This window comes from Canis lupus, chromosome 36 (assembly GCF_011100685.1).
Source record: "Canis lupus familiaris isolate Mischka breed German Shepherd chromosome 36, alternate assembly UU_Cfam_GSD_1.0, whole genome shotgun sequence".
Taxonomy (NCBI): Eukaryota; Metazoa; Chordata; class Mammalia; order Carnivora; family Canidae; genus Canis; species Canis lupus.
Window position 1 is genome coordinate 29,765,471 of NC_049257.1, and position 18,659 is coordinate 29,784,129.

Below are 18,659 nucleotides of genomic sequence, written 5' to 3' on the forward strand. Positions count from 1 at the left end.
AGGTCATGATCCAGGATCCAGGGACCGAGCCCACATCGGGCTCCCTGCTCAGTGGGGAGGCTGGTTCCCTCTGCCCCTCCTCCCACTCATGGTCTCTCTCTCTCTCTCTCAAATAAATAAATAAATAAATAAAATCTTTTTAAAGGTTAAAAAAATAAAATTTATCATTTTGGAAAATGATTTATTTTCTACTTCTTAGAACAGATATATTTAATCTATTATACAATCATAAAAAAAAGTTTTCCCAACTCCAAAGACAGTAGTCACTTAAAAAATCATAAGTGAGGTAAGAATATATTTAAGAGTAAAGACATGAAGTTTTAATAAGCTATATGTAAGCAACTGATAGGACATAGCTCATTATAAAGGCATTGACTGAGAACTGGCCATTTGTTTTGAGCAAGAACCTTTTGATAACTTGTTGCAAAATATAGTATAGTAAATTTAAATCTTTAAGAAATGTTTTCTGTATTTTAGGATAAAAATTCTTTTCGATTAACGATACATTTTTACACAATTTACTAAAGAAAACATGTCAAATATAAAGATGTGCACAAATACCTAATTAGCTTTATTCAGAGTGGAGTTTTCTGAAATCAGTTCCTAGAGGTGCCTACATAATGTTATAAATCAAAAGTGCCATTAACAAGTATCTATGTGGATTCCTCAAAATAACTGATCTTGAAGAATTTTTTAAAGTTTTCCAAAAAACAGCAATTCTGATGCATTCTCTAGATCCTGTGATTTTTGGAGCCATGAGATATGACAATAGTTGGTGGGTTCATCTATTATTCGATATACTCTGAATATTTGATGGACGGTGGGCCAAGAGCTGCTGCTCTAGTTACATGCATCTAACATCCAGCTGCCTGATGATTTCTGGGTTTGGATTATTGGGATGTGCTACTACTCTAGCTCGTTCTGAGGCTGCTAATGTCCCAAGATAATTGTTGAAGAAGAAAAGAAGAAGATCATGACAATGGTAATGAAGACACAATGAAATACAGCTACTCACTCTACACACTGCATTCTAGAATTATTGTTGATAAAAAAATTATGAAAACCATGTTAATGCATAAATTATTCTATGCATGATTTGGAATTTACTTTCCTATCCATTTAAAAAAATCGCTTATTGATTGGTTAAATCAAGAAATTGGAGTTGATGCTTCCTTCCAAAAAAAAGGAAGTAAATTTCAAGTAAAATTCAAAATATAAGCGAACTATATTAATGATGACCGCCCAAACAAGGAAAAGTAACCTAACCACACTATATTTAGATTATTAGATTTAATAATATATATAAAATCCTATTGCCATTATTCACACAAAACACCAGTTTCTGTACTGTACCATGTATACCGACACTAAAATTGACCTAGAAGTTGAAATTTCAATTAAGAAGGCCTATAATGTTTGAGTTTCTAAAACAAATATATTTATATAATGATTTTGGCTCTCTTCTTACGACATGACTTCAGTCTTATGTGTCTACTAATTTTGTAAAGTTTGGCTTCAAATTTTCATCTACCTCTGCTCTATATATTTTACAAAGTCAAGATCAATATATTTCACATTATTTAAATTCAATTTATTTTAAACATAAATCATCTATATTTCATATATATTATCAGCACATGACATAAACATGCACATGGCAATGCATTCACCAGGGACAACTAGTAAATTAAAAAATATTTTACATGTACTTACTTGAAATAAAAGAATATGCCAAGCGAGATAAGCAGGGAAGCAATAGATAATCCGTGTCCAATTATAGTCAAGTAGAACAAGTTCAGTGCAGTCTATAATTTGTGTGAACAAAAAAACAAGCTCATATCAATACTATAATCCTCCATGTGTATAAGCTCGAGTCAACAGAATAAATTATATTTTTAAAAATATGTTCTCTCATAGCCTTACCATTTCATTTAGCTTGTGGTAGATACTTGAACACATCTGGAATGAAGAGTGTCTATGCAAACTCATTAAGTGACATCAAAATTTATGAACTGTATATCCTTTTTATTTAAGCAATTAGAAGTCATATGATAGGAAGGAATATTTTTATTGATCTAGTTTGTGTAATATGTGAAACTAGCATTTTACGTTTTGAAGGATATTGACCTTTTTCACTCTATCACGTTGTGCACATTAAATCAAACGCTATGGAATTATTTTTGCATGTTTACTTTAGAGAAGGCTTTCCTTCCTACTGAGTTTTTCTTTTTCCTCTGACAAATTTGAAACCCCAAGATGAATCTCGATATAGTAATTATAGGAGCCTCTGATCTGAACATACAAATCCATTCTTTCGCATGGTTTTGACTTTTCCTCTTTGATTTTTTTTTATTTTTCTGTATTCCATCTATTTGTAACTTGTTATTTTATTGTATATTTTTATAATTCTCTTTAAACCCTTCTCTGAATAAGCAAAGAGTATGTGATTTATAATTATAATGGTAGCTGACAGCCAATGCTTACTATATGCCTGTAGTTTTCTCAGGTTTTTCCTTGTATTCAGTCAATCCCTATGACAACCTAGAGGGTGGGTTTATTGCTATCTTCATTTTATACACAAGGGCAGGGAGGCAGAGAGAGGGCCTAGCTTGCCTCAGGTCACATAGGTGGTAAAGAGCGGGAAGAGGAAGTCAGATTGCAGGACTCGGCTTCAGTCACCGACCACCTGCCTCTGTAGTCCCCCAAGTGCAAATACATACAGGCACTTTCTATCCAATCTTAACTGTTGTGACAAATCGTGACTAACCTTGACTTCCCTGATGGGGCTAAAGGTAGGAATGTGAGTGAGAATAACCCAGGAGCCAGTCGATAGGCAGCCTTCTGTTGAGGGACAGATGGAGCTGTTCAAACCCTGTTGGGCTCACCTTGTTTGCCTGAGCACAACTCCTGAACTTAGTTCTCAAAATTCCAACACCAAGGAAGTGTTCCTTTTTCTCATACTTTTAAAGCATGTTTTCTTTGGGAAATTTGAAACTCCAATACCGACACATTGACTTGTAAATACACTATTACCTAACAGGATTGCTTCCTCCATGTCACGACAAAATGAATAATTATTCTCCATTGTTTTTCTCAAAGTATATCATGAAAAGGCTTTACAATAGAATGGAACACAAGGTGAATTTTCTCCAATCCTCCATCAGCAACTAACTTTTTAAACAGACAACGTAAATTACATTTCAGTTCGTACTTATTCCCTACCTTCACTTTCTCGTGTGTATTAACGTTACACTGGGTATAATTTGTCCATGTTCTGTTGCTTTCTGGATGTCTAAACCAGTTTCCATCTTGGTCACAGATCTTTGTGACTTTTTCTTTAAAATTCAAAAGGAAAGAAGACACAGTAATTTAGTCAACTTAGGTTTCTGTAATATCAAGCAGATTTCTATGTAAATTTCTGCTTTTACCTGATGGATCGAAGTCCTGAAAGTAATCAGGGCAGTGCTGCATGGACTCGGTTCCAGCTGCAACATCATTCCAGCATAACCAACCATCCCATGTTCTGTTGCAGTAAATGCCTGAAGGGAAGAGTAAGAAAACAGCGATTACTAGTCCCTCTAGTTGTACATGAAGACAAAGTCTTACTGGTGGGTTAATACTGACATGAAATACAGACCACCGACTGAAAATGAAGACCTCATATAAAATCTATAGCTATTATTTAAATTTTTCCCCGAGCCATTATTGGAATAACTGCTAAATTAAATTTAGAAATACCTATAAAAGTATATTTAGAAGTTCAGCTCTCAATGGTAGCTATTTATTCAATAAATCAAGTGGTCTTTGATAGTTGTCCTTAACCGGAAAGGTAGTAGTTACTTAGTGTTCCTCCACTTAAAATCTTTTAAAATATGGGAAATTGGAAAATGTTTTATCTTAGAAACTGTGTTCTTAGGGCAAAGAGTTAGTATTTTCTGGAAAAAAAAAAAAACACTCCAGTGTTTCCTATTTCATTACATTGGCCCTCACAGATATTTCAAATCGTCTACCAAATTCTAGCTCTTACTTCCTTTCCTTTCCTTCTCAAATGGAGTAGAGTGTTTAACATTCTTATGATTTCCGTTTACCAGCCTGAAGAGAAGGAACTTCTTACGTGAAAAAAAAATTATGTTTTTTTTAAAGGCATAGAGAAGTAAAATGACCAGTGTTACAATGTTAGAACAGTCTATAATCAAATAAAGTAATTTTCCATCTTGTCAGGCAAAGCACTCATAAATAGAAGCCCGATTGTTGTATGAAATGTTTGTTATTTTTAACAGATTTGTGCCGCAATCTCAGAATCAACCTAACTTTCATGGGAGTAGGAAAAAAAAATTCTATTGGCCTGAAAGTATAAATAATTCTAATTAAAAAAAGAACTCAGACCATGTCAGTTTTTTCTCCTGTGATTTTCAGACACTCATTTAAATAGTCTGCCCTCATACATTACCAAATAAAATGCATTTTGTGGACTATCAGAGAAAAATTCCTGATAGAAAACATTTCAAATAAGTCCTTATCACTGGTCCAAAAGATTCTATTTAGTTAATGACAACCTTGGCAGTATGATAGAGCGCAAGGCCCAGAAGTTTCCACACTGTGTGGTATGGCATTTGAGTGAGACAGGAGTAGGTATTCCATTAAGAGTTTCTGTGGTCAAAAGATTTGGGAAGCACAACGTTAAAATAAAGACAGTTCTTTATTGGAAGACTTTCTAGAGTATTTAAAATCACAAAGTGTGGTACGAAGCTCCAACAGGAAGATTGATTATGCAGTGATTCTAAAATTATTTTATCACAAAATTATCTCATAAAGATAGTTCTACTATTCAATATATCTACATGACCTGGAAGAAATTAATTCAATAATTTTAAACTTATAACACTTAGATTTTAATGGAATAAAGCAAGAAGCCAGATCAATTAATAGAGAATTTGTACACAACTCATGTACTTGATAATTTAACCCCTATTGACAGCATCAGATAGTTTGTCATTGTCTGATACACTTCCAAGATATCTTTAACTGAATACATTTCTCATGATAAAAATATCTAGTTGGATATATCTAAATATTTCTCCAAAGTTCAGCAAATTACATTGTTCAGTTAGACTCTTCATTAAGAAGAATTGTTCCTTAAAATTCTAAATGTCGCCCAATGTGGGACACTTTTTTCCCTCACAAGCAAGTTCAATTTGTCAATTACAAATATTAATAATATCTTACTTTTAGCATTTCATTTATATAAGAAACATTATATATCATCAAGTATTTTTCCAAAAATTTTAAGATCTTTGTTTCCACCGATAATTTAGCAATATTGAAAGTCTTTACTCTTTGCTTTGTTTTGTTGTGAGTTTTGCATTTTATATTTTGAAGCTATACCCTGTCTTTAGGGTTGCCAGATAAAATACAGGGCCTCTTTTTGTGTGTGATTTTTATTTTGTTTTTGTTAAATCTGGCAACTCTGATTGTGCTACTCATCTTTGGATTGTCAGAATCAAGGCAGATATCTGGCATTTAGCAGGCCCTCAGTAATGTTACAAAAATGTCTAAGGAATATCTTAATTGAAACAGAAGAACTTAGGCTCATTAGCATTGCTAACAAATGGATTATGCAGAGCACGTGTTACAAAAAAAAAAAAAATTGTAATTTTATTATGCAGACTCCCATCCAGCAGCTTGTGGAAAAAAAAAAAAAAAAGAAATACAGATTACATAAACTGAAGATCAACAGCCACTGATTTAATTCAAGACACACATTTTATATTTCAAATATCTTTGTGCCATAGAAAAAGTTACTAAAAATATTCCTGTTACACACACCTTTTATTAGATTTTTTTAAAAGGAGCCAGATAAATCATGACATAAAATATTCATATATAATTAAGAATGTGCACATACAGGAAAGCTAACAACTAACCCATTTTTATTAATGGACCTAAGAAACTCATAAATGATGTAATGCAGTAGTTTTCTTTTAAAAATATATCAAATGCATTTAAACTTAAATAGTCCTGTTTACCTTCTGTTTGTTGAATAGGGTCTTGCATAATTTTTTGGTAACATTCGTATTGAGCTGTCATGATTTTATTTCTAGTGTAGACACCCAACTGAATTAAGTCATCAATGTTCTCCTCGGATTCTGCTACGCCGAGAATCTAAGGGATAAGACACACAAACAAAACCTTCAGAATTGGGAGACGATCAGAGCACAGTGATGTGCTACGTGGTCGCTTGGCTCTGGGAGGAGAATCCCTGATTTGGAGTGTTTTCCAGTTTTCATGGTTTAAATATCCCCACTGCATCTAATTTCAAGTGACCCCAAGCAGCTGCCAGGGCAGCCCTGGCAAGGACAGTCTCTAAGGGGCTCCCCGACGCCTGTGGGAGCTGGTTGTAGGACGAGTCTTCTGGAATACACGAGAGCGATATGCAGGAGCCACCTCTACTTTTCTCACCTGCTCTGTGAACAGGAGCAAGACCTTGAGCCCCCTGAGCTGCTGCTTTCTTGTCGTAAAGTGGGATAAAATTATATCGAGGTAACAGGAGGGAAGCATCGGACACGTGGCAAATATTCAAAATCATTGCCATTTTTATCATCATATTTTGATAAAATATTGAGAATATTCATTTATGCTGTTGGTAAAGAGACTTTTCATCGTACACACGTCAGTAAGCGTTTTGGACAAGGTATATATTTATGATCTTCCAGTTCAGTAGCACTATTTTAGGCCTCACTTCTGTTTTAATATCTTCATGACTTTTCGTTCCTGTTTTGTACCATGAAGACCCCATATTCTTTTATTTTTTTTAAGATTTTTTTTTAAAAGATTTTATTTATGAGAGACATAGAGAGAGAGAGGCAGAGACACAGGCAGAGGGAGAAGCAGGCTCCATGCGGGGAGCCCAACGCGGGACTCAATCCCGGGACCCCGGGGTCACACCCTGGGCCCAAGGCAGATGCTCAACTGCTGAGCCCCCCAGGTGCCCCAGGAAGCCCCCTTATTCCTGATTCTTGTTCTCTAGCCTGAATCTGTAGGTAATACATTCTAAATAGTAATATTCCCTCAGTGTATGGCACCCTCATTTTCACTATCACCTGCCCACCATTGAACATTTACTCTAATCTTTGATTAGTTTTAATCTCCTAATAAAGATTGATGCAGCAGCTGTGCTGCACGAGCAATAAATGTAAATTTACAGCATCAGGAAAATTAATATTTTTCTCCTGTTTTCAGGAAGTTTGTAGAATTGCATAAAACCAGTATCATTTTTCGTCCTAAAAACTCAGATTTGCGTACTGTCTGAATGAATTCAAGAAAAAATGGTCACAATCCTTAAATTACAATAATCAGATTGGTAATCTGATACGGAATTATCTGCCGGCGAGCAGAGTTGGCAGGTGCAGCTCTTTGGCACACTCGGGGAGGAAGCGAGCTGAAGAAACAGGAGTCTTGCTTCTTGAATTCTCGTCTATTTACCTAAGATAACATCTGAGCAGTGCAGCGTCTGGATTGCCCGAGACCAGAGAATGTTTTCAAATACAAATGCTGACAGGAATGTAGTCTTGCTTTTTACTCCTCTAGTTTTTCTATATTTTTCTTGAGTGTCTTTGTTTGAATCTTTTTATGGGGATCGCTTGAAAACACCACAGGAAAATTATTTGCTGGCACAGAATTAAGTGGGATTACACCTCTCGGTTCCTAATACATGTAATGAGATAAGAGGACAGTCCCTCTTTTAACGTGGGACAGAGAAAAATGTGAAAAAAAAATTTCTGTAAATAAAGTTCTAGGTTTAAGGAATATGATCCCTCCACTAGAGCCGTGGCCTCACATTCCCTGCAGACGCGGGCAGGGGCGTGCAGGAGTGTGCACACTCACACACACACCTGCCCCAAACCCAGCATCAGTGCCTGTCAGAAAAAGATGCTTAATACGTGTTGGAAAGAATGGATAAGGAAATTAAAAACAGTGCCTGGTTTCAATTAATATAGACTCATCTATTGGCAGAGTGAGAGAAACCCCAGCAGGTTGCAGCCTGCTTTTTAAACAGATTTAATGCAGAATCAACAGTCTATGTACCATGTACAACGACACCACAGAGCATTTCATTTTTATTTCAATCGCTCTGATAATTACCTTCCTCTGATGTCTTTGACATTTTATCATTGACCGTCCTCACTCTGACATCCCACCCCCACCGCCACTGCCGAATTAAAACCTGGAAGTGTGCACTGCAAGAGAATAAAGTATTGCTTTGTTGATTAAAAATGTGCTTATATTTATGCATCGAATAACTGCATGTTATTCTGTTGTTCGTAACCCTTCTTAATATTGGAATATTGGCATATTGGAAGTTAAAACCAATAACCGTAAATAGGGAGTTGCAGGAATTTATGCTTACCATAAAAAAAGGCAAGATTAACAGGAAATGCAGGAAACGCTTTTTCTCCATCTTTGAAGCCAAAAAGAAATAAGCTATATAATATAAAACAAACTGCAAATGAAACAAAAAAAATATATAATTAATATTTATGAAATAGACACAGATGGTAGGTACTCCAAGGTAAATTTTTTTAAACTATGCAATAGTTTTGCTTGAAGAATTTGATTAATAGTTTTCTGTATTTCAAATGTTAAGAACATTATGGCTTAAAGTATTAAAGAACCTAAAGACATTCTAGTCTTACAAACAGGAAAGCTTCTTACCTATGAATTTCTAAGTAATTATAAAACATCTTACTTTCCTTGCCTTTACCAAAATTGGAATAAAATGATTAAAGTATCAAAATAAAGAGTGTCACAAACAGAACATAAAAGCACAAATTTTGAAAACGTGTTTTACCATAAAGCTCACCTTTATTTTCTATCAATATTAATCTCATTTTTAACTTTCTGATTCATCAATAATTTATGGGGGAAAATTCTTCTCAGGCCAATTTCTTGAGAATCAACAACCATATGTCATAAAAATGGCCCTTATAACTTGATAGAAATTCATCATTTAATCAGGAAATAAAAGATTCCCCAAGTCATCTATGTTATTAAAATGAGGTTACAGGAAGTGGACAATACCACATTAAGTATTTCTGTTAAATATTTCTAACGGTAGATATAATTCTGAGCTCATGAAAATGGCTCTAAAGCAATACCCCTAACTTCTCAATTCTTAGAGACAAACACTGGTGGGATTGCTTACTCCCCACAAGGCCCATGAGCAGCCTACTTTGACAGTATTTTTATGAGATAGAAATTATCATGATATAGTCATAATATAATATTAAACTGAATGTATAAGAAGTATTTTTCAAGGCAAGGGAGATTTTAAAAATCCAGGTAATAGCTATTTGCCAGATAACGATGAACTTAGATTTAATTTTATTAAGAAACTGGTCATGATTCTTAATATACGGCCAATGTTCGAGTAAGAATTACAAAAACCGTTCCCACATATTATACTTATCATCTGTATTATCACATGCAATGAGAGCACACCAATTTCTAGAACATAGAGTCTGTGTCATTGCTTGCCCTCACCAATGACTCACCTAGACACAGCGTTTCCTTTTAACTGTAGCAATCTTCACGATAATGTTTGTCTTCTATCAATTATGCTGAGCTTTTATTATTAGTTGATCTTGAAAAAAAATAACCAAAAATTCAGGAGGCATTGTATTAATTTTAGATATTAAAAACAGAAGCAGAAGGAAAACAATGAATTAAAGTTTTTTGCAATTTAATAATTAATGAGTTGATATCTTAGGTTTTATTACATTTTACTATGAGAAAATCTAATTTTCCAATACTTACATACACAATTGTCTCCAGACTCAAATCACATTTTCCCTCGGATCATATTGGACATTGTCTTGAAGAATTTCTTCAATCCAAGGGTCATGACCTAAAATAATTGATTGATGTAATAATTTAATGTCATTTCAATGAGCCAACAAAATTTCCATGATTTCCATGAAAATTAAGATTTTCAAAGAAAATACCGCTATTATTATTAAAGTATTTTTATTAAATATTAAAGTATTTTTATTAAGCTATTCCAATTTTTAAAAATCTCTGGCTTATAATATATTTGGGGTTTTTTTACAAATATTTGTTGTTTTCCATTATATGGAGAAATTTACATTAATTTCCATTCGTCTGCGATGGTTAAGATAGTGAAATTTTGAATTACACTACAGTTTTCCTTTGAATGACTTTCTTTAATGACTCCTTGGAATGTGTTATTAGTCCTAGTTACATACATCCATTTCCCTTGCCGGTATGGTCTCTGGAAGCCAGAAACGACATCTGATTGATCCATGTATCTTTGGGGACTGGCAGTTAATTTACATTTGCTGTGTAAATGCATGAGGAAATGAATGAAAAAACTAAACCAGTATGCTGCTTTAGGATTTTAAATTTACACTCAAGAAAAATAAGCATAACTATTAAAACTGCCATTTCTTCTATTGGAAGGCTCTTGATAGTTTTGAAATCTATACTGACAATGGAAATCGGGAAATCAAGTTCTCATATCAGCATTTTCACTTTCTTTTTTTTTTTTTTTTTTTTTTTTTTTTTTTTTTTTTTTTTTTTTTAATTTTTATTTATTTGTGATAGTCACAGAGAGAGAGAGAGAGAGGCAGAGACACAGGCAGAGGGAGAAGCAGGCTCTATGCACCAGGAGCCCGACGTGGGATTCGATCCCGGGTCTCCAGGATCGCGCCCTGGGCCAAAGGCAGGCACTAAACCACTGCGCCACCCAGGGATCCCCAGCATTTTCACTTTCTTAAAAAATAACGTCCTGAAAACTAGGTTTTTTAAGTTCTGTGGCTGTTTGGATATTGAACAAACAGTAGTTTACTGACTTTGGAAGTCTTTATAAACGTTAAACCAGACTTAAAGCACTGGTAGTTCCCATTTCTGTGTGCTCACTATATGGAATCCAGAAGTCTGTGAACAAGAATGAAAAGAAATATCATTCTATTTGGAAATCAAGTTTTTTTTTTTTTAATGAAATAATGCTTTGACGATTTACACATGGGTCGGGATTAAATTAACTGTACTCTATGCCTGGCACAAAAATTGGAGGGAAAAGTGCTTCACAAACACACTTGGGGTTTTGCCCAAACCCAATGTATTTGAAAAACATTTCACCCGACACCAGCAGCTCTTTATGTTGCTTATCCAATAGGCTTCAGAATCAGATGTCCAAAAAGTATGTCAGTGAGGCACCTCTTCGCGTTTACTAGATTATCCTGGCACCAACAATTTAAGAAGACCTCGTTCATTTCAGACATTATTTACCAATGCAAACAATTCCGCTTTCATAGCCTCCTTCCTCACCCGATTGCGTAGTGACCTGGGAAGCCTGTTGTTAGTGACAGGGTCATTTCCGGCCGTGCAGACTCGTAAAGCTCCTCACCCAGGGCCTGCTCCGTGGCCCCTGGTCCTGTCAGGTGCAGCAGCACGTCTGGGTGGCAGTCTTTCAGTCTTTCCAACCCAGAGGGGCCCCTACTCTCCACGCGGCCTAACACTCGGTAACCAAGGCCCGCGCTGAGCACATGGGTAAGACCCCTGAGGATGGACCCGAAGGTCAGGTGGGGCCGAGGCTCCTGGCGGTGGATGCGAGGCCACGATGGTCACCAGAGTATGTTGGGTCGTGCTCCTCAGCTTGCCTCCCTGGTTCTCTGCGTGCTTCTAGTATGTTCGCTGAGCAAGTCCTTCTCTCTTCCATGTTTGGCTCTTTCCAAATTTATCTTTGCTAAGATACGTTTGATGGTAACTGACCGAAGCTCTTCAGCAAATCATTGCAAATCTCAGGTCTTGTTAAATCCTCTACTGACAGCTGAGCTGCTGTGGCCTTGTGCGTACTGTGGTCCCAGGCAGCTCTACCGAGAGGTGAGGCAACCAGGGGTCAAGATAGATGACCAGATCCACCAGTGGGCCTTTCCAAGTGTCCTCGGATTTGTTTAGGAGGAAAAGGACTTATTCAAAACCAAGAAAGCTCTCATTTAAACTCTTAAGTGAATTTGTGATCACAGCATCCTAATAGTAGGTACGGGCACTTTCTCTAACTGCCAGCCTCACGGGTCCTATCAGCTCTGTTTTATTTTCACTTCTCAAAACCGAACAAACTGGAAGCTTTGGTTCTATAATGAGAAGCAAAATAATGTTCTTTACTATACACGTGGAATAAAAAAGTAGCTTATTTCTAAAGAGTCTTCATTCTTCTTGTCCAAAGCATCGCCAACATAAAGCAAAAATGACTTATTTCATCACAGTAAGAACTTTGAAGAATGTCGTAAAACCTCAAAGAACTTTTGAAATATAGTTTCCTAGTTACTCAGGACTTTTATGTGATCTCATTCGGGTTTCATTTCCTAAAATTACCATTGATCTGTACCACAAGACATTTTCATGGGCCTACATTTCCAAGTCCAGAACTTTGATTTATTTATTTTTTAAGATTTTATTTATTTATTCGTGAGAGACCCAGAAGGAAGCAGAGACACAGGCAGAGGGAGAAGCAGACTCTATGCGGGGAGCCCGATGTGGGACTCGATCCCAGGGCCCCGGGGTCACGCCCTGAGCCAAAGGCAGACGCTCCACCGCGGAGCCCCCCAGGCGTCCCTCAAGTCTAAAACTTTTAACCAATCTTTTCTTGCTTACTTCAGTGTAAAATCAGGTTTTATTCTACATAAGAAAGTTTTAAATCAGGGTGACTTAATCAATACCAAGTTATCAGAACACAAAAGCCTAAATCCTGTAAATGCATAGCAGTGCCTTGCAAACCTGCTTTTCATTTTCTCAAAATCGTATCATTCTTAAATACGCTTTTCATCAATGTGTTTTTCTCTTACCAATTCTTATGTTTAGCTGAGTTGCCTAACCCCGATACTAAAAGGATATGTTCACTTCCAAGGTTAAGAAAAAAAACCCAACTTTTTAACTTCCATTCCTCCATTTCCAGAATACCTTGGATTTCTATGCCCCCCACGCCACGCCCTCTCCTTCGATCCATCCCGTCACTGGAAGGTGGGCGAGCAGAGGCATTTCCCGCACCCCCTCGTTTACCATCAAGTGTCCTCAGCCTCGCGTGGGCACAGGGACAGGTCTCCTATTAGCACACGCCTTTCCTGAGGGCACATTCACTGGTGACATTTCTCAATCAAAATGGGGAATGGGCCGCCCCCCCAAGCCCGGGGCCCCGCGTGGATGGCAGATGGAAGCTCCTTCGGCCGAAGAAGGCGCCACTGACTCACCATATCCAAGTACCAGATCCTGGTTACCTTTTATTTTCCCTTCAGTGCTTATTTTTTTGGCAAAACCTGTCTTTCTGCTGGAATTATTTTAGCAAATTACTGTCTTTACTTCCAATAAAATCTTTAAGAAATAAATGCCAGTATAAGGTCTTAACTCCCCACCCCCATCTCGGTCTGGAATGTCCTTAACACTTTCAATCCATGAAGCAGTAAGACAACTCAGAGACGAGGACTTCTTCCTCAGCATCTGATACTCACGTAAGAGACTCAAAGACAAGGGCTTAAAAAAAAACAAAAACAAAAACAAAAACAAAAAACAAAACAAAACAAAAAACAATATCTCTTGCGGCTTCCATGATTTTTTAGACGATTGAATGAATGGGAACCACCAAGTCGCTGATGTAGCATAAACCACTGTTCCTCAAACTGTGGATTCTTGCCTCACCTGCATCAGAATCACTCCCGGAACCCGCTGGACGCGTGAGAATGTCAAGGCCGCACCACAGACCCTCTGAATTAGAACCTTTGGGAGAACTGGGACTCTGCGTTTTTGGTGAGACTTCAAGGAAATTCAGGCCTTTTAAATTTTGGGAAGCAGAATGTAAATACAGCAGCCTCCTTGGACCGTGCTGAATCCTGGACCCGCTCACACGCCCCTGGCTCTTGGTCCTGCCAGACTAGGCTATTCTTTTTTTTTTTTTTTTTTTAAGATTGGTTGATTGAGGGGATCGCTGGGTGGCTCAGCGGTTGAGCGCCTGCCTTTGGCCCAGGACGTGATCCTGGAGTCCCGGGTTCGAGTCCCACATCAGGCTCCCTGCATGGAGCCTGCTTCTCCCTCTGCCTGGGTCTCTGCCTCTTTCTCTCTCTCTCTCTGTGTGACTCTCATAAATAAGTAAATAAAATCTTAAAAAAAAAATTTGGTTGATTGATTTGAGGGAGGGGGAGAGAGAAGGAGAATCATCAAGCACACTCTCCACTGAGTGCAGAGCCTGACCCAGGGCCAGATCCCAGGACCCCGAGGCCGCGACCTGAGCTGAAATCAGGAGTGGATCACTTGGCGGATGGAGCCACCCAGCTGCACCCCTGCAAGACTGTTTTAAAAGTAACTACAAAGGAGACTGGCGGGCTCAGTCCAAGGAGCATGTGACTTTTGATCTTGAAGTCGTGAGTCTGAGCCCCACGTTGGAGGTAGACCTTACTCAAAAAATCTATCAGGTCTAAATCCAGCAAAACGGACTGCCACGACCCCCCACACAATGCACGTCGCAGAGCTGCCAAGTGCTCAGATAACTATTTTTCAAACATAGCCTGTAATATTGTGATTCCTTTTTGTGTCTGTTTATGCCACTAGATGGAGAGCACAGTCAGAGTAGGACACGCATTTGCTCCGACCCTGTAGCTCCAAACCCTAGGCGTGCCGAGGAGGTCTACATGGGGTGTTTTGAAAGGATTCCGTACAATACGAAGGTAATCGAGTTGAAGAAGCTGGAGTTTGGGGTGCTCCTGGCCCCATGAGGCACACATTTTCTGACACCTTAAGAAAAAGTCATTGACTGGATTCAGTGCGTCTTGATGGGGCCTTGGGATAAGCGTGTTTTCAGGTTGCGAAGTGACCCCGGTATGCAGCTCGCATTGAGAACCGGTGGTACCGCCAGGAGAATCCCGAGGGAGCCAGAATCATAAGCTTCCAGGTATTTCCATTCCCTAATACCCGGAATGTGATGTTGTAAGGGTGTGGGCCTTATAATAGTAAGAGTGTCTAGGTCACCACGAGGTGTCCTGGTGGGCTGGACTCCTCCTCTGAGGCCTTCCGAGGGGAAGCGTAAGGTCGAGTAGTCAGCCACGGACACGCAACAGAAGAGGAAATGAGAGATGTGGCCCCGTTGGCGGCTTTGCCAGGGAACCCATGTGCAAGGACCCGAAGGAGCCTGGAGGAGTGGCCCCCAGATGAACAGCCAGCCAAGAACCGGAGACCCCGCTCTACGACCTCAAGGACCTCATGTGCCAACAGCCTGAATGCATCGGGAGCGACAGTCTCTCCCAGAGCCTCCACAAGACAGTTCTTTGATTTTTCCCTTGTAAGACTTGAACTGGAGACACTGGCCGTGCCCCCGGGGCTCCTGACCTCTGTGACACGGGGAAGGAGTGCTGTCTGAAGCTACCAAACGCCCGGCGGTCCTCTACAGCCGTAACAGGACCGTGACTGCAGGTCTCCATCTGATCAAAAATCATATTTTCCCATCAAATGTTAAGGGGTGACTTCCTGCTTCACTGCTGGCCGGTCATCATTCCCCCCAAAACTGGGCAACGCATGCCGCATGGTGCAAGGCCCTCGCCTCAGCAGCAGAATTGCTTCTATCTGTTCCTGAATCGTTAGCTGATTTTAAGAAACTCATTTCAACTCTTTCCTGCGTGGCGCACCCAACGAGAAAATGAGGACTTAATCTTGGGCTTCCTTCTTTGCACTGCAGACTTATTAAAAGAGGCGTGCTGGCATCACAGGGCAGGGCTTCAGCCTCCAGTCCTCACGCCACCTGGACTCACTACGCCTGTTTTCCGACAGGACAAGGAGGATACAAACAGTGGCTTGGTCAGTGTTGCCTAGGATTTTTATCCTAACCCATCTCGTCGAGTTGTTCCAAGCGCTGAATTAGGTGATAGATGTAAAGAACTTCTAATAAGCACCCAGTAAGCACTAGCTGTTGCTCCTCTCGTTATTACGCTGTAATATTAATTAGTCATGGCAATGTCAACCTCGATGGAATGAACCAGGGAATTCCAGCAAACATCTTAGTGACTTGGCCAAGGGCAACCAGATGCTTAGGGCTTAACCCCCAACCTAAGAACTCAGACTCTCCAGCTCTACATCTGAAGCCCGACAGCCCAACTGTACTGATGGAGAGAATTGAGCCATTTTTTTTTTAGATAGTTAAGGCTAAAAAAAGTGCTGTAGGATACATCTCTGTCTTTGCTTACTCAGTTATTTTGCCAAAGCATCCGATTTTCACATTTCATTTCACCAAAGCATGCAATTTTCACATTTCATTTCACTTTCGTTTATCAGGCACATTTACATTTCTTTCTCCTGCAATTCCCCCTTTTGATTCATTTTCTTAGGGAAGTTGGGATATTTTTACTCCTTTTTTAAACTTACATTAGTAAACAGCTTCACGACCCAGACTTGCCATTGTGGTAAAGTACCAAGATTAAAAACCACATGAGGAAAAAAAAAAAAAAATACATGAGTTTTAATTTAAGAAATACTTCTAGAAATTCAATTACTCATCATACCCTATTTATTGAGCATCTACTTTCACCGAGTTGTGTCAGGAGATGGAAGTGAATGTTAGGATTCCTCAACAAAAATATTTATCATTTTGGAGAACAGTAATGAGTTCATTACTTTTAGACAGAGTCCATACTACTAAGTCCATAAGGTTCTAATGAGGGGAGATTTCACCAACATTTGAGACAGGAACTTAGTCCTGGTGCTCAGTCAATATGTTGCCATTCAATGAGCTTGAGCAAGGTACATACCTTCCCGGGTATCTCATTGGTAAAATGAAAGAGTAGGATATGATCATTTGAACCCTGAGTAAGGATTCAAAATTTATGTAAAAGACAGGAGGAATAGTTTTGTTTAAGCTTAATCCAAATCAAAATATCCTGGAAACCAACCCATTTCTGACACTGTATCTTCTGGCTCAGGAAGACATTCCCTAGGGCTCCTCCTACTAATGGCCCAGAGGAATTTGCATTTGAATCTAAGGCAGTGGAACCAAGACCCATGATTTTTTCCTTTGCTGCATAAGAATTCAGGGAAAAGGTACTTCAGGCCAAAAGAAATCATATCCTGATTTCACTTCTTCATATGCTGCGTCTTTCTAGAGCTATTCTTACTTTTGAAAGGCCATTTGGGGCAAGTCTAGTTTTCTCTTCTCCACTGCAGAAAACTAAAATTAGAAAAGCCAACGTACTTCTTCATAAAGCCTCCCGCCCCCTCCAGACTTCTTCAGAATGGGATCTGATTAGTTCATTTAAGCTAAGCTACACTTATTGTCATCAACATATTATAACAGCCTACATGCTCCTGGACTAGAATTTGAGATACATTGGGTTTTTATCTCTTTTGCATTTTAAAGGAAATGACATGGGCTAAAAAAGAATTATTTATTTATTTATTTATTTATTTATTTATTTATTTATTTATTTAATTTATGATAGTCACAGAGAGAGAGAGAGAGAGAGGCAGAGACACAGGCAGAGGGAGAAGCAGGCTCCATGCACCGGGAGCCCGACGTGGGATTCGATCCCGGGTCTCCAGGATCGCGCCCTGGGCCAAAGGCAGGCGCCAAACCGCTGCGCCACCCAGGGATCCCTAAAAAAGAATTTTAATCATATAGCTCCAGAAATCACAGGGCATTTTAGGGAATGATCCACAATGCATAAACTCAACAAGGTAATCAATGAAATGGCAAGGAAGATGATTACATTTAATTCATCAGAATCTTATGAATGACCTCGTATATAAAAGCACATCTAATAGCCAATTTTAAAAAGCCAATAAAAGCCTCCAGAAACTGTTTTACTTTTGAAGAGACATCTGAGCTCAACTACAACTATTAAATTCCACATGCTAAGAAAATACATATTATAGATATTGTCCTACTAACCAATGACACAGCTTTCCCTCTTCCAGGGAGACGGTCAAATAAAGTAACATCCAACTAATATTTAATAATTAGCCTAATAGAGGGGCAACTGTGATAGGTGGACGCAGGAGTTGTACTGGCTACAAATTCTGATTTGAAAACCCAACTCAGCCTCCCACTTTCAAGTTAACTTCTGTAAGACTAGTTCTCTCATTTGCAAAGTAGCCCCGACACCAGAAGGCTATTGTGAAGATGAAATGAGATAATGTCCATAGACATTTTAGAATTCAGTAAAGTCAGCTATTGTTTTTATTGTTATTATTGTTATAGCACATTAAAATTTTTGGAAGTGTAAGTAAGCTTATACACCTTTTTTTCAGTTATTTGCCACAATTTCTACAGTATTGTAAGTGAGAATTTATTCTATATTTCAAGGTAAGTGAAAAACACCCTATATTCCAAGGGGTTGGTCATATGCATTGTCAGTTTATCATCTGCTTTAGAAAAAAATGTTTGTTTTTTAATTCTGTCATTGAAGTCAGTTATGAAAATATCAAAGTGAATGGTAAGCATATTCCCAAATATGATGTCCATTTAGTTAATATAACTGCATATCTCCTCATATTGAACTTCTATAAACTAAAGCTCTAGCAAATTTTATGCATTGTAATCAAATAGTTGCATCTTAAAGAATATAGCATGCTAATCCAATTAAAAACAAGATTTAAAATCTCCCAAATTT

At 38.3% G+C, this 18,659-nt stretch overlaps 1 protein-coding gene across 3 annotated transcripts in view; it reads right to left on the reverse strand.

Moving 5' to 3' along the window:
* Positions 1-18,659, reverse strand: part of CALCRL (calcitonin receptor like receptor) — a 100,196-nt gene that overhangs the window by 33,791 nt on the left and 47,746 nt on the right. For all 3 annotated transcript variants that reach the window (XM_038585064.1, XM_038585067.1, XM_038585066.1), the window contains 7 exons: positions 9,814-9,904; positions 9,552-9,640; positions 8,408-8,500; positions 6,027-6,162; positions 3,429-3,539; positions 3,223-3,335; positions 1,714-1,805 (listed from right to left, as the gene is read on the reverse strand). In XM_038585064.1, the coding sequence (XP_038440992.1) occupies positions 1,714-1,805; positions 3,223-3,335; positions 3,429-3,539; positions 6,027-6,162; positions 8,408-8,458 (503 nt within the window). In that variant the 5' untranslated portion in view covers positions 8,459-8,500; positions 9,552-9,640; positions 9,814-9,904. The remainder of the gene's footprint in view (positions 1-1,713; positions 1,806-3,222; positions 3,336-3,428; positions 3,540-6,026; positions 6,163-8,407; positions 8,501-9,551; positions 9,641-9,813; positions 9,905-18,659) is intronic.